Source organism: Mirounga angustirostris, unplaced genomic scaffold, assembly GCF_029215605.1.
Source record: "Mirounga angustirostris isolate CCGP_5_RB_7025 unplaced genomic scaffold, mMirAng1.0.hap1 SCAF_12, whole genome shotgun sequence".
In the NCBI taxonomy this organism is placed as follows: Eukaryota; Metazoa; Chordata; class Mammalia; order Carnivora; family Phocidae; genus Mirounga; species Mirounga angustirostris.
The window spans coordinates 59,832,005-59,847,369 of NW_026991720.1; the positions used below are offsets into that span (position 1 = coordinate 59,832,005).

General features: G+C 39.6%; 1 protein-coding gene across 3 annotated transcripts in view; it reads left to right on the forward strand.

Moving 5' to 3' along the window:
• The window catches only part of DGKB (diacylglycerol kinase beta), a 725,959-nt gene that overhangs the window by 676,939 nt on the left and 33,655 nt on the right, over positions 1-15,365 (forward strand). For all 3 annotated transcript variants that reach the window (XM_054505270.2, XM_064575197.1, XM_064575198.1), the window contains 2 exons: positions 10,800-10,920; positions 11,923-11,983. In XM_054505270.2, coding sequence (XP_054361245.1) covers positions 10,800-10,920; positions 11,923-11,983 — 182 coding nt within the window. The remainder of the gene's footprint in view (positions 1-10,799; positions 10,921-11,922; positions 11,984-15,365) is intronic.

Sequence of the window (15,365 nt, forward strand, 5' to 3'; positions counted from 1 at the left end):
CTTCTAAATAAATTGAGTATGAATTGGGGTGGTTTCTTTTTTAATTGTTGGAGCTGTTTAATTCTTAGAAGAACGGCAGTTGGTCATCTCCCTGGTGAATTCGCCCTCTTAGCAGGCATCAGTGTTGGGGTGCAGGATGCCCCTCCAGAAGCTATTCAGAATTTGCTGACATCAGCCATCATTCATGAGCACTTGCTTTGTTTAGTGGTGGTGCTAATATGAGGAGACACGTGAAGTAGCTTGGTTTATGGAAGAGGGCAGCGGAGGCATGGTGCTGTGAAAACATCCCCCCACACACTAATGGCTCATTCACACAGAAAACAAGCAGCAGCCTTCAGTCCCTCCACAAAGCTTAACGAGAGCAAACTGACTCAAGAACCCAGAAGCAGCAGTGTTCAGAATCACTGCTAGCTTGTGCTCGCAAACTCTCTGCTTACATTTACTCATGATACACATTGTCAGGTGCAGCAATAGATTGCTATGGGAAGTCTTTAAGCTGATTCTCTATGGGCCTTGTGAATGAAATGCTTACGATTTCTTGGGTTGTGTGCCCTGGGGTGAAGATCACTTTTCAAGTATGCCATGTAACAAAATGATTTGCAGGCCCTGAATCACTTTGGTCCCAATAAGGGAAAATTGTTGACTGTATGCCACACTGTGATTTCTGGTCTTTACTTTTTTTGGATCCATTTAGGAAAGTTCAGAATTTTAGAATGAAAATACATAAAGTTATAGTCAGCTCTGGCTGGTTGTTTTCAAAAACCAGATGGCTTTAAAAGAGATGATCAAATCCATTCTTTAAAAGTCATTTTTAAAAGCAGACATGTGATTCTACTATATATATATATATAATTTCTGTATGTGTATCTTAACCCCTTATTTTCAGAGTTTTTAAAGGGAATGGGGTATTTCATACAGCTAGATTTTCCAAAACCTCTAGTTAATCCATTTATGTACCAGACTGTAATTTTCTAAGTTTTTTTTTTTTTTTCATTTTAACCATTTTGGATGGAAATTATTCCAAAAAGCATTTTGTATTTCGTAGCCTTCTTATAAGATTCTTCAGAGTATAATTCACACATGACCTGGAACAGTCATTGTGAATGAGAGTTTTATACTGTATTTAATTTAGTGACAACATCTGAAATGATTTACTGGTAGGATTATTGATGGTACTATTCATGTTTTTTTTTTTCTTCTCTCTCTTCCATCACTGATAACATTTAATGGTTAGTTCTTACTACTCTCAGCATGTACAGTAACATGGAATTCGGAGTTAAGTATACCTAGTTCAAAAGCCAGATTTGTGAAGACTTGGACAAGTAACATAGATTTCTCATCAATAAAATGAAGAGAATAATATCAGCTTCTAAGGATTGTTGGGAGTCTTAAATGAAAAAAATGCCTGTAAATTCCTAAGGGAGCCTGCCCATAGTGGGCATAGAGTATATATATTAACTCTCCCCATTTCCTTGATAGACCTAAAATTGCATGGGGTATCACCTTAGGTGCTGAAAGTCTTCTTTAATGCTTACATACTATGATGTGAAATGAAGTCCATATTAATAAACTGTTGCTTTAGTTCTCTCTAATAACCCGCTTTTCTTCTTCGCATTTTCTAATTTATGGAGGTCAGGGAAAACAGCCATGTATACTTGTGAGGAGCCATCTAAATAATCGGGACAATAGATGGACATATTAAGGAAAAATCCTCAAAGCATTCACTTAGGTGGATGAATTTCATATATACATTGGCTTTTAAAAAGTTTATTCTGGAATCTTCAGGCATGTCTCATATAGATGCTAGATAAATGAAGCATCACTAGAAAGCATACAATCTATCCACACTCAGGAGGTACAACTCCGTAGATATCCTGGACTCGCCCTGGCCCAATAAGAACTTAATAGATGTTGATATAATTAGCAGTTTATGGTGATTACAAAATGTCCTTGCTGAGTCACTGACTGGACCCCAGGACATGGCCTCCCACCACGTTACAGCATGTGGCTGGACACCATGCACAAAGGAGTGTGCCCTTCCCTGCCCCTCCTTCCCCTCACTTCAGTACACATTATATTCTACGAAATGCTAAAATGCTACAACCCACATTCAGTCTGTGTTTGTAATGCATCCTCTTCTGTTCCCTCACATATGGCAGTCTGAAACAATTACATAATGAGACATATTATCAGGGCATAACTGTCAAAAATGAAGAGACTGAGCTGTGAATAAATATTACCCACTTATTAGCTGTGCTGCTCCTGTGTCCTCGAATCTATACCTTACCCCTTACTTTCAAATTTTACATTCATACCCTCTGACTGCCTGTGTAACAAAATGATACAGTGCTAACAATGTTTAGAAAATGATTTATAAAAACAAAGGCAAATGAAATTTTAAAGTAGTGTTTCTTATCATATTTGTGCTGTAGTCTTGTGAAATCTACTGACTCTTCAGAGCATGTTTTAAAATTCATAACAATAAAATATATAGGGTAACGAAGGACACCAATTATATTGAAATACTGTTGAAGAGTCACTGACCCTGTGTTAAGAATGTTGCCCTAATATGACTCAATTTAGGTTATTTCATTAAGTCTCTTCCCTCTGAAGTACCTATTCTGGACTTTCTATTTTAAATATGAAAATATCAAATTTGGCAGATTCTCTCACCTCTATTACCCCTATAGAACCATTTGGAAAGATATGTTAACTCTTTCAAAAATGTACTGTTTTTCCCCTGAACAAAAGCAATCTCTTCCTCAGGATAGATGCACCCTTCTGATTACCAGGATGTCAGGAGGTCTCAATACTCAGTACTCTCACAGGTGGAGCTAATACTGACCTGAATCTACCTGTCTGGTCACAATTTGTGCATTCCTGTGTATTACTATTATTTTTTTCCTTCACATTCAAAAAGTCCAATCTGGATGCAATGACTGCACATAATGTTGAACATTAAGCTGCTCATTTATTTTATAATAAAGTTATTTGGAAACTTTAGTACTTCATGATTAACAACAAATTTTCTGATGAGGAACCTCACAGTATACAAAGGTGGTGAGATTCTATGGTTGAGAACAACTGTTTTACTCAAGGATATATCCACTGATGAAGGAAGGATGTTATGCCTTTCAGGTCACTGTGACGCCATTTTGCATTTATAGTGACAGTACTAAAGTGAAAATTCCAATGGCCTAATTAATTGTTTCTTTTAAGCAGAGGTTGGCACTTTTCTCTAAAGGTCCAGATAGTGTATATCTTAGGCTCTGTGGGCTATAAGGTCTTTGTTGCAACCACTCCACCATTTTAGTATGAAAGCAGACATAGACAAAACCTAAATGAAAGAGTGTGGCTGTGCTCCCATCAAAACTAAACTATGAACACTAAAATTTTAATTTCATAGAATCTTCAGATGTTACAGTCTATTATTCTTTTTAAATTCTTTCCACTTTGTAAATGTGTAAAAACCATTCTTTACTAGCAACCCATACAAAAACAAGCAGCCAGCCAGACTTAGTCCGTGGGCTGTAGTTTGCTACTTCAATTCTTATGTTGAAGAATTGGTTTTAAAGGAAATCTGTAGCCAGGTAGCAAACCAATTAAGCAGGTTCTTCAGATTGGTTTTGACATCCCAGTGGGACCTGCATGTAAAATAATTTTAGCTAGAATATGAAGTGAGGAAGTCTTTGATGTTTTTAGATGATACTACATATAGAAACAAAATTCGAAATTATATAGATGGAAACTATCTTTGTCTGAAATCAATCAAGATCCAGCTCTCAGAGGCAATATGTAAGAAGCTTCAATTTTACACAGACAGTGCAGACTATTAAAAAATGTTGAAATGTTATGGAAGCAAATTTGTGCAGCACAAATTTAGGGTTTCTTTTTAATTTTTTTGAACACCTAATTAAAAGCATATGGTATTAATTTACCTCTACTGGAGTTAGTAAATATTCCACTATTTCTATGCAGTTCTTTGTGTATCAAGAACATGAAGATTTGAAAGCCTGTCTTCTAAATCTGTAAGAAATATCTTCATTACTGATTATTAATGGTAGAGACTGATTTTCAGGGCATTTTTTGCAGGGAGAAAAACAAAGACAAATTAAAAGAAAGAAAAAAATCAGAAGGAGGGTGGAAGACAGCAGCAATATGGTGTGGGTATAGACAATCCCTGTGATTCATGGAAAAGTTAGGGCTCACAGATTAACTGTTGTGAGAAAGTGTTTTATTTCTTATAGAATAGTTCCCATCAACCAGATCATTACAAGATTAGCACAAAATTCCTATTTAGGAATCAGGGAGTTGCAAAATATGTAATACTTCATGTAAACTTCAATGTTGTTGTTGTTGTTTTATAAATATCACCAGACACACATCTGGGGTTTTAGTGCTTGCCACAGTGTAGTTTTCTGGTTGACATATATCTAAGAAATGCGTATATTAACACCCAGGCTATAGAGCCAAGTACATTTTCGTGCGGGCTACAGCTGAAAGAATATGTTTCCATTCCTTGTCCATCTGTTCTTGGCAGCATAAATTTAAACTAGAAACACAGAATAAGTTTCATGAGAAATAAGTCTAAATAGGGTTTAGAACAGCAAGGTGAATGCTCTAAGTTATTATGACTTGTTAACATTTGATTTTGTAGCTAGAATGTTGTGTTGAGTTGAGAAATCTCATGCTTTAAGTTTTAAAAAAATAATAATTGTGTGTTGTTGTTGTTGTTTTTATCAGTTCATTTAAAAAAATACAATGGCTCGGTCACACTTCAACTTTAAGGGCTTGTATTCGCCAGTGAGCATGAGCCTAACAAACTTCGAGATTTCAGAGTGTTTATTTGCCATATACTTGAACTACACTAAAAATGCATCTTCTACATTTGTGAGCTCCATGCTAAAATGGATTCATTAGTGGGGAATGAGGGTTTTCCATACAAAATGGAGCCCATATAAAACACACTTGTTTTTCTGCAAGTCCAGCCTCAGCTATGACCAGCTATTATGTTATCTTGTAAAATCATCATGCCCTCCCACTCTGTGCTAAAATCTCCAGCTTTTTCTGCTACTAAAATAATATTAAACTGTTTATTTGCATTTGAAAATACATGAGAATACTAAAATATGAAAGGACCATATATATGAACCTAGAATTTTGCCTCTCTCTCAAGGGTCCAGGTACTCTGAGCTAACTAGGTAAGCTGTATAGGGGCTGCGTGTTAAGGCTGGGCTCTGTGGAATTGCTCTGATGTGAGGGCAACCTCTGCCTCTGGCTGAGCAGAAGTCTTCAGGTTGGGAAGGGTCCTTGAAGCTCACACAATCGTGGCTTTTTCTCTATATAATTATGTCTCTTTTTCTTCTATGGTTGATTTATCAAATACAACATAGCGGTTATGCGTCTAAGTCACTGGGTTGAAATTTTGGCTCTGTGACTTCCTAGGTATGTTAATATGAATAAATTAGTTAACTTCTCTAGTGTTCAGTTTCTCTGTCTGTAAAAGGGAATGATCATTTTACCTTCAATTGGTTTTAAAGGGAAGCAAATGAGATAATAAAGTGATTAGTCCAGTGACAGGCACTACTTAGTAAACATTCATCAAGCAAAAGCTATTATTATTAGCCTCTTTCTACTGCCCTCTGTTAGAAAAAATAATTGCACTGTGCTAATTTTCTAGGTGGCTCCCAAACAGTATTTTTTTTGTAGTTTTTAATTTTATTATGTTATGTTAGTCACCATACAATACATCATTAGTTTTTGATGTAGTGATCCACGATCCATTGTTTTCGTATAACACCCAGTGCTCCATGCAGTACGTGCCCTCCTTAATACCCATCACTGGGCTAACCAATCCCCCCTCCCCTCTCCCCTCTAAAACCCTGTTTGTTTCTCAGGTCCATAGTCTCTCATGGTTCATCTCTCCCTCCAATTCCCCCCGCCCATTTTTCCCTTCCTTCTCCTTATGTCCTCCATGTTATTCCTTATGTTCCACAAATAAGTGAAACCATATGATAATTGACTTTCTCTGCTTGACTTATTTCACTTAGCATAATCTCCTCCAGTCCCATCCATGTTGATACAAAAGTTGGGTATTCATCTTTTTGATGGCTGAGTAATATTCCATTGTATATATGGACCACATCTTCTTTATCCATTCATCTGTTGAAGGGCATCTCGGCTCTTTCCACAGTTTGGCTATTGAGGACATTGCTGCTATGAACACTGGGGTGCATATGGCCCTTCTTTTCACTACATCTATGTCTTTGGGGTAAATACCCAGGAGTGCAATTGCTGGGTCATAGGGTAGCTGTATTTTTAAATTTTTGAGGAACCTCCACACTGTTTTCCAAAGTGGCTGTACCAACTTGCATTCCCACCAACAGTGTAAGAGGGTTCCCCTTTTTCCACAACCTCTCCAACATTTGTTGTTTCTTTCCCTGTCCATTTTTGCCATTCTAACTGGTGTAAGGTGGTATCTCAGTGTGGTTTTGATTTGAATTTCCCTGATGGCTAATGATGATGGACATTTTTTCATGTGTCTGTTAGCCATTTGTATGTCTTCTTCGGAGAAGCGTCTTTTCATGTCTTCTGCCCATTTTTTGACTTGATTATTTGTTTTTTGGGTGTTGAGTTTGAGAAGTTCTTTATAGATCTTGGATACCAGCCCTTTATCTGTAGTGTCATTTGCAAATAACTTCTCCCATTCTGTGGGTTGCCTCTTTGTTTTGTTGACTGTTTCCTTTGCTGTGCAGAAGCTTTTTATCTTGATGAAGTCCCAAAAGTTCATTTTTGCTTTTGTTTCACTAGTTTATGGAGATGTATCTTGAAAGAAGTTGCTGTGGCTGATGTCAAAGAGGTTACTGCCTATATTCTCCTCTAGGATTTTGATGGATTCCTGTCTCACATTGAGGTCTTTCATCCATTTTGAGTTTATCTTTGTGAGTGGTGTTAGAGAATGGTCGAGTTTCATTCTTCTGCATGTGGCTGTCCAATTTTCCCAGCACCATTTATTGAAGAGGTTGTCTTTTTTCCATTGCATGTTTTTTCCTGCTTTGTCAAAGATTATTTGACCATAGAATTGAGGGTCCATATCTGGGTTCTCTATTCTGTTCCATTGGTCTGTATGTCTGTTTTTGTGCCAGTACCATGCTGTCTTGGTGATCACTGATTTGTAATATAGCTTGAAATCGGGCAATGTGATGCCCCCAGCTTTGTTTTTCTTTTTCAACATCTCCTTGGTGATTCAGGGTCTTTTCTGATTCCATACAAATTTTAGGATTGTTTGTTCCAGCACTTTGAAAAATGTCATTGGAATTTTGATCGGGATGGCATTGAAGGTATAGATTGCTCTGGGTAGCATAGACATTTTAACAATGTTTATTCTTCCGATCCATGAGCATGGAATATTTTTCCATCTTTTTGTGTCTTCTTCAATTTCTTTCATGAGTGTTCTGTAGTTCCTAGAGTATAGATCCTTTACCTCTTTGGTTAGGTTTATTCCAAGGTATCTTATGGTTTTTGGTGCTATTGTAAATGGAATCGTTTCTTTAATTTCTCTTTCTACAGTTGCGTTGTTAGTGTATAAGAAAGCAACTGATTTCTGTGCATTGATTTTGTATCCTGCCACATTACTGAATTGCTGGATGAGTTCTAGTAATTTGGGGGTGGAGTCTTTTGGGTTTTCCACATAAAGTATCATGTCGTCTGTGAAAAGAGAGAGTTTGACTTCTTCTTTGCCAATTTGAATACCTTTCATTTCTTTTTGTTGTCTGATTGCTGTTGCCAGGACTTCTAGTACTATGTTGAACAACAGTGGTGAGAGTGGGCACCCTTGACGTGTTCCTGATCTTAAGGGAAAGGCTCTCAGCTTTTCCCCATTGAGGATGATATACTCTGTGGGTTTTTCATAGATGGATTTTATGAACTTGAGGAATGTTCCCTCTATCCTTATACTCTGGAGAGTTTTAATCAGGAAAGGATGTTGTATTTTGTCAAGTGCTTTTTCTGATCAATTGAGAGGACCATATCGTTCTTTTCCCTCCTCTTATTAATGTGTTCTATCACATTGATTGATTTGCGAATGTTGAACCACCCTTGCATCCCAGGGATAAATCCCACTTGGTCATGGTGGATGATCCTTTTAATGTATTGTTGGATCCTATTAGCTAGGATTTTGTTGAGGATTTTGGAATCCATATTCATCAGGGATATCGGTCTGAAATTCTCCTTTTTGATGGGGTCTTTGCCTGGTTTGGGGATTAAGGTAATGCTGGCCTCATAGAATGAGTTTGGAAGTTTTCCTTCTGTTTCTATTTTTTGAAACAGCTTCAGTAGAATAGGTATTATTTCTTCTTTGAATGTTTGTTAGAATTCCCCAGGGAATCCATCAGGCCCTGGACTCTTGTTTTTTGGGAGGTTTTTGATCACTGCTTCAATCTCGTTTGTTTCATTCCCCAGATTAGGGAAGTTCTCAGCTACGATTTGCTCAAATACATCTTCTAGCCCCCTCTCTCTCTCCACTCCCTCCGGGATTCCAATTATTCTGACATTGGAACACCTCATGGTGTCATTTATTTCTCTGATTCTATTTTCATGGATTCTGAGTTGTTTTTCCCTGGCCTCCTCTTTTCCCTTTTTATCTATTATACTGTCTTCCAGATCGCTTATTCTCTCTTCTGTCTCAGTTACCCTAGCTGTTAGATTATCTAGATTGGATTGGATCTCATTGATAGCATTTTTTTTAACTTTTTTATTCTTATGTTAATCCCCATACATTACATCATTAGTTTTAGATGAAGTGTTCCATGATTCATTGTTTATGCATAACACCCAGTGCTCCATGCAGAATGTGCCCTCCTCAATACGAACCACCAGGCTAACCCATCCTCCCACCCCCTCCCCTCTAGAACCCTCAGTTTGTTTTTCAGAGTCCATCGTCTCTCATGGTATTTCTGCCCTTAGAGACTCTATGTTGCCATTAATTGATTTCTCCATTCTAGCCATTGTCTTCACAATTGCTAGCCTGAATTCCATCTCTGACATCTTGGTTATATCTGCATCCATTTGTAAATCTGCAGCATAAGTCATAATCTCTGAGTCTTTTCTGTTTTGGGGGCTCCCCCTCCTAGTCATTCTGTTGATGGGTGTTTGAGGGAATGTATAGAGTCGAAATTATTGACCAGAACCCAAGCAAGATGCACCTGTTTTCTTGGGATCTTAGGGTTGCTGGCCTCTTGTTTTCCCAGCCTGTCTTCTGCGGGAGGGGCCTGCTGCGCTGTTACTCAGGCAACCCTGTTGGGGCGGAGTTGCCCTGCACCCCTGTGGTGGGGGATGGGCTCAGTGGGAATCAGTCTTTGGGGCTTTTGTTCTCTGACGCCTTTCCCTGGCGACTTTTGCGTGTCTTCCACGAGTCAGAGCAGAAGAGACCGTTTCCAACCCTCTGCCTCAGAGCAGAGAGACCTCAGTCTGTTCTTCAGTGAGCTCTCCAGGCCACACTGTCTCCGTTTCTGTCCGTGCTGCTATAAACTGCAGCGTCCTGGGTTGTGCGACCCTCCGCAGCGCCCCAGTCCTGCCTCCAGGTCGGGGCACGTCTCTGCCCTTTGTGCTTCTAAAACCGCCAGCCGCTCCCAGTTCGCACGCGCCCACGACTCCACCACTTGGGGTTCTGTCCCGGGGACTGCAGTTCGCGTGTGCGCGACGCCGCCGCTGGGGGTTTCCACCCGGGGGTTGCAGTTCACCGGCAGGACCCTGGCGCACCGGGTTTCCGTCTCAGAGGCTGCAGTTCGCGTGCACGTGACCGTCGCTCCGGTTTCTGTCCGGGGGGCCTGCGGTTCGCGTGCACGCGACCCCGCCGGTCTGGTTTTCTACCCCTGGGGCTGCCCTAAAGTTCTTTCCCGATGCTACCAGTCTGTAAGTCTGTGCCCCATCCCCAGCATGCGAGGCTGTCACTCACCGGCGGTGTAGGATCCCCATGTCCAGGCACCCTCCAGCCTGTTTATCCTCCGATATCTGCCCACAGAATCACGGCTCTCTGCTTCGTACTTCAAAACCAACTGCCTGCAATATTCTGTTTGTAGAGATCCAGATCTTCTTCCATCTCAGGCTGGTTTCGTGGGTGCTCAGAGTGGTCTGGTAGATATCCAGCTCAATTCCGGGGACCAATTGAAATAGGGTCCCCTACTCCTCTGCCATCTTCCCCCCCCCAAATAGTATTTTAGTAACATATTTCTTATCATCAGAAAAACATCTCAAGAAACCAATACTGTTTCTTGAACTTCTGTACAAAGTTACCTATGACTATGGACAAGTCACCTGATGATTTAGAGACTCAATCTTCTTATCTCTAAAATGAGAAACTTTAATTCCACGAGCTCTAGGGTCTTTTGTTCAAGTAATTTAACAAAATCATGTTTGACAGCATATCCTCATACTTTATTTATAGTGTTGAGTGTGTATTTGCTGCCAAATGTATAAACATTCCATATATACATGTGGAATAACATTAAGTTTGTTGATGTTAAAAACTACTGGTATATTTTTTGGCATTATTTGGCTCCGAATTCATTCTTCCCATTTTGTTTTAGATCAAGTTGACAGCAGATCTTTTCCCACAGCACTGCGAGTTTTAGTTAAACTGAGAGCTTTAGACGTAGGCCATCTTTTCATTACTTTCAGAATCCAAGACAAGCTTTCTTTGTCAAGTAGCTTTCATTTTTCATCTTCTTAATATCTAATGGCATTAAATTGTGCACATATGGATCTCCACTGTAACTGACAAGGCTTCTGTTTCCTTTCAGATCTAAGTGATCAGCTGCTGGAGGTGGTTGGTTTGGAAGGAGCCATGGAGATGGGACAAATCTACACAGGACTGAAAAGTGCTGGGCGGCGGCTGGCGCAGTGTTCCTCTGTGGTCATCAGGTAGTTGTTTCTCTATAATTGAGAAAAGGGGTTGACATGGTATAAGTACAACATAATTAAAATTATGCAGGACTCTGATAACAACATTGGTCTTATCTGTGCCTCAAATTATCAGTAACTAATACTGATATATTTCCACATAATGGAAATTGGCAGATTTTACAAAGTTTTGGTTAGCTATTACTTATCAGGTTGATTGAAATTTGATGTTCTCTTGTTCAGACCATTGATACAATTCTAACATACAAACTTCGTCCCCTCTCAAATGGTTCCCACACAGTTTAGTTTCCCGAAGCATGAAAGGATCTACCGGGTATATTGCCCAATGAAAACACTGTTGAGGCACCATTAACTTAAATTCTTTCATGGACTAAAGTACACCGTTGTTTCTATAAAATTAAATAATCACTTTATTGTAAAGTAAGATTTTTTTTATGTGTATTAAATTTAAACCTTATTAAGAAACATTTTTCCAGAATTTTACCTTTAGGGAAAAAAAAGTCTACTTTGACCCTACGGTGAAACCGTGGGTTATAGCACAGTTATAGTTCGTGTTATTTGTGTGAAAATGTTGATACTGGAAAATCTGAGACATCAAACACCTTTCCTTCAGGTTTGCTGTATAGGTTTTGATGAAAACAAGGAGGCTTTTTTAGCTCTAGGAATTCTGATTATATCATTAAACATAACCCCCCCCCCAAAATAAATAAAAATAAAAATAATAAAAAATTTAAAAACACCATAAACCCTATGTTTTTCTTTTGGCATCTATAATTTTTTCATATCATCACATTTACCAGGAAGCTCTTAGTATTCCTGTGACCAAGGTACCTTTCAGGTACTTATTAATAGTCAAGAATTGAAGTCCCTTTCAGAAGAGATCAATTTAAGGCCAGCTCTTACCATATTTGCATTCCCTGGTCTCATCATCTTACATCTTACATATAGTCTGTTGTGTAAAATATTTCAGTGTTATACTTAAAATGAAATATTTTCCCCTAGGACTAGCAAGTCTCTGCCAATGCAGATCGATGGGGAACCATGGATGCAGACCCCATGCACAGTGAGTACAGAGTAGTTGAAAGGCTATGTCATTTCATTTTTGCTTTCCAGATATCATGTACTTGTATAACTAATCACATACCCTAAATAAATAACCACAATATCTAAGCTTTTGATCTATCACCAAGTACCTTTTTCTTTTTATTATTGATGTGACAGAGCTATTGCATTCAGGTTTGGGGCATTATATACCCTTGGCAATGATTTAACTTTTGAATGTTTGTGTTAGTCTAAGTACAGCTTTTAGATACCATAGATCAGTTATAAACTCTGGAACTAAACAAAATTAATGAAACTTTAAAAATCTTTCTTGTACTTGTTTCAGAACACCTTATGAGAAAATTATTTATGGGGCTTTCAGACATAAGTCTCCCTGAATTATTACCCATCTGTTCTTTTACCTCCATCTGGGGAGTTGAGGGCATCCTTCTCTGTAGAAAACTCCCCCTATCATTGTTTTCTCCAGGATGAAATATTATTTAAGTCAGATATTTAGATCCCTCAAAATTCCAATTTCCATTTGTATAGTGAATATTTTATTATATTTCAAAAATATGCTAGGCGCTGCTCTTGGCACCAACAATAGAAACCAGATCAGTAATATACATCATAATCGATAATAGAACAGGTAATAGAACATGATCAATAATGTAATTGTTTTCAAGGAACTTCTTTTCAGATAAGAGATTACATAGATAACTATAAACAAACAGATGCATCATAAATATAACTTCAGACTATGAGAGTTATGAAAAAAATAAGGCGAAATGGTGAGGATCTGGGTGCAGTATGGGGGACACTATTTTAGATAAGTGAGTCTAGGAGACCTCTATGAAAGAAGAGTTAAAAGCTCAGTATGTTAAAGAAACCGTAAGGAGGGTGGTGTGACCAAAGTTTCTAGAGGTGGGGGAGAACAGTAAAGGATGGACAGGGACGATCATGTAGAAAAAAATGATTAGCAAAGGGTTAGCATTTGATTCTATGTGCAGTGGGAAGCTTTCGAAGCCTCTAAGCATCATCTCATTTACATGTTAAAAGTTCACCTTGGCTGCTTTGTGGAGAATGGATTATACTGAGTAGCCGCTGGAAGAGAGTCTATCAGAGTAGTCTGGGCTTGGGCATGGATGATGACAGGGAAGTGGATAGATTTGAGCTACATTCTGGAATGGAACAAGAAGAATTTGCTATTGAGTTCCCTTGGGGCTGAGAGAAAGAGAAGAATCCAGGTTAGTTCTTACATGTGAATGATGATGCGTTTACTGCATAGTTAAGATAGGGAGGGCAGCCAGTCAGGCGGTGACAGGGGAGATCTTACTCTTAGACTGGTATAAGCATTGTGCTAAGTGCTGGTGTTACATGTAAGGTTTTGTTTTGTTTTGTTTTTTTGTTTTTTAAGTTGAGATATAGTTGACATATAAGATTGTATTAGTATTTATTAAATAGTCACATAAACATTAAATAATGGAGCTCATCATTTTTCAGATGGAGAAAACAGAGCCTTTGGAAGGTTCCATAACTTTCTCAAGGTCAGATATGTAGCAGAAATGGAACTCAAACCCAGGACTCTTTGATTAAGGCCCCTTCTCTTGACCACTAGTTTAAACATATTTAGCTACAGATTCCAAACAGTGCAGTTTAGCATGTAAGAGGAAACTTTTAATTTTACCTTTCCAGTGGTTTTACTCTAAAGCTATTGGCTTCCTCTTTGTGTACAGCAGATAAATATCACTTTTTGTTTATTCCTGGTATATTCTTTTTAGCCATTTTGAACCCCAAGTTTGTGAATCTGTTAATTCTCTGATAATAACGTAAAACAGACTTGTTTAAAAAAAATCTCTGTTGATTGACTACTTCCTGCTTTCTGCTGTCTTTTTTTTTTTTTAAGATTTTATTTATTTATTTGACAGAGAGATAGAGAGCACAAGTAGGCAGAGAGGCAGGCAGAGGGAGAGGGAGAAGAAGGCTCTCTGCTGAGCAGGGAACCTGATGTGGGGCTCGATCCCAGGACCCTGGGATCATGACATGAGCCGAAGGCAGATGCTTAACCACCTGAGCCACCCAGGTGCCCCTTCTGCTGTCTTTGTAGTTGGTTCCAAATACCCTTAAAAGAATTCCAGTTCTCCCTTTACCAGCATGTAGGCACTTGCATCTTGTCTGTTATTCTTTACACTCCCAATGACACTTCTAAGTTCATGTTTATGCTCACACCAATGTTGAAGGTGTTGTTACTGTTCCTACAAGTGGTGGTAGCAATGGTGGTGGTGGTGGTGGTTGGTGGTGGTGGTGGTGGTTGATGGTGGTGGTCGTGGTGGTGGTGGTGGTGGTGGTTGATGGTGGTGGTGGTGGTGGTGGTGGTTGATGGTGGTGGTGGTGGTGGTGGTGGTGGTTGATGGTGGTGGTGGTGGTGGTGGTGGTGGTGGTTGATGGTGGTGGTAGTGGTGGTGGTTGATGGTGGTGGTGGTGGTTGATGGTGGTGATGGTGGTGGTGGTGGTGGTGGTGGTGGTGGTTGATGGTGGTGGTGGTGGTGGTTGATGGTGGTGGTGGTGGTGGTGGTTGGTGGTGGTGGTGGTGGTGGTGGTGGTGGTGGTTGTTGTTGGTGGTGGTGGTTGATGGTGGGTGGTGGTGGTGATGGTTGTTGGTGGTGGTGGTGGTTGATGGTGGTGGGTGGTGGTGGTGGTGGTGGGTGGTGGTGGTGGTGGGTGGTGGTGGTGGTGGTGGTTGATGGTGGTGGTGGTGGTGGTGGTTGATGGTGGTGGTGGTGGTGGTGGTGGTGGTTGATGGTGGTGGTGGTGGTGGTGGTTGATGGTGGTGGTGGTGGTGGTGGTGGTGGTGGTTGATGGTGGTGGTGGTGGTGATGCAGGATGATGGTGGTGGGGGTAGTAGCAGTATTGTCTTTCATGAAAGGTCAGTTTTCATCAGCTTGGTTCACAAGATCATAAATGAAAAACAGTGAAACACCAAACACCTTCCACAAGAACTCTGTATTTTTTGGATTCTTCTCAGGAAGAAAGGAAGTTTTGTCCTTACTCCATGTTTTAAATCCAGAAAGATTCATGGTAATAATAATTTCTAACATGTACACTTGTCCTGTATTGACACATTTCATTTTCACAAAAACCCTATGATTAGTTTCACTTTACAGATAATGCAACTGAAGCAGAAAAAGGTCAAACAGTTTGCCTGATTCTACACAGACGAAAAGTGGCAGGGTAGACATTAAAACGCAAATAGTCTGGCCCCACGGTCTTACTCCCACCATGGATCTCAACCTATGAAGGCCCTGGGCCATCCTTGTGACACCCCTGCGGGAGTGTGACTTCTGGTAAATCACTTACTGCCTTTCTGCAGCTTTAAAAAAATCTATGTCTATGAAAATCTAGTG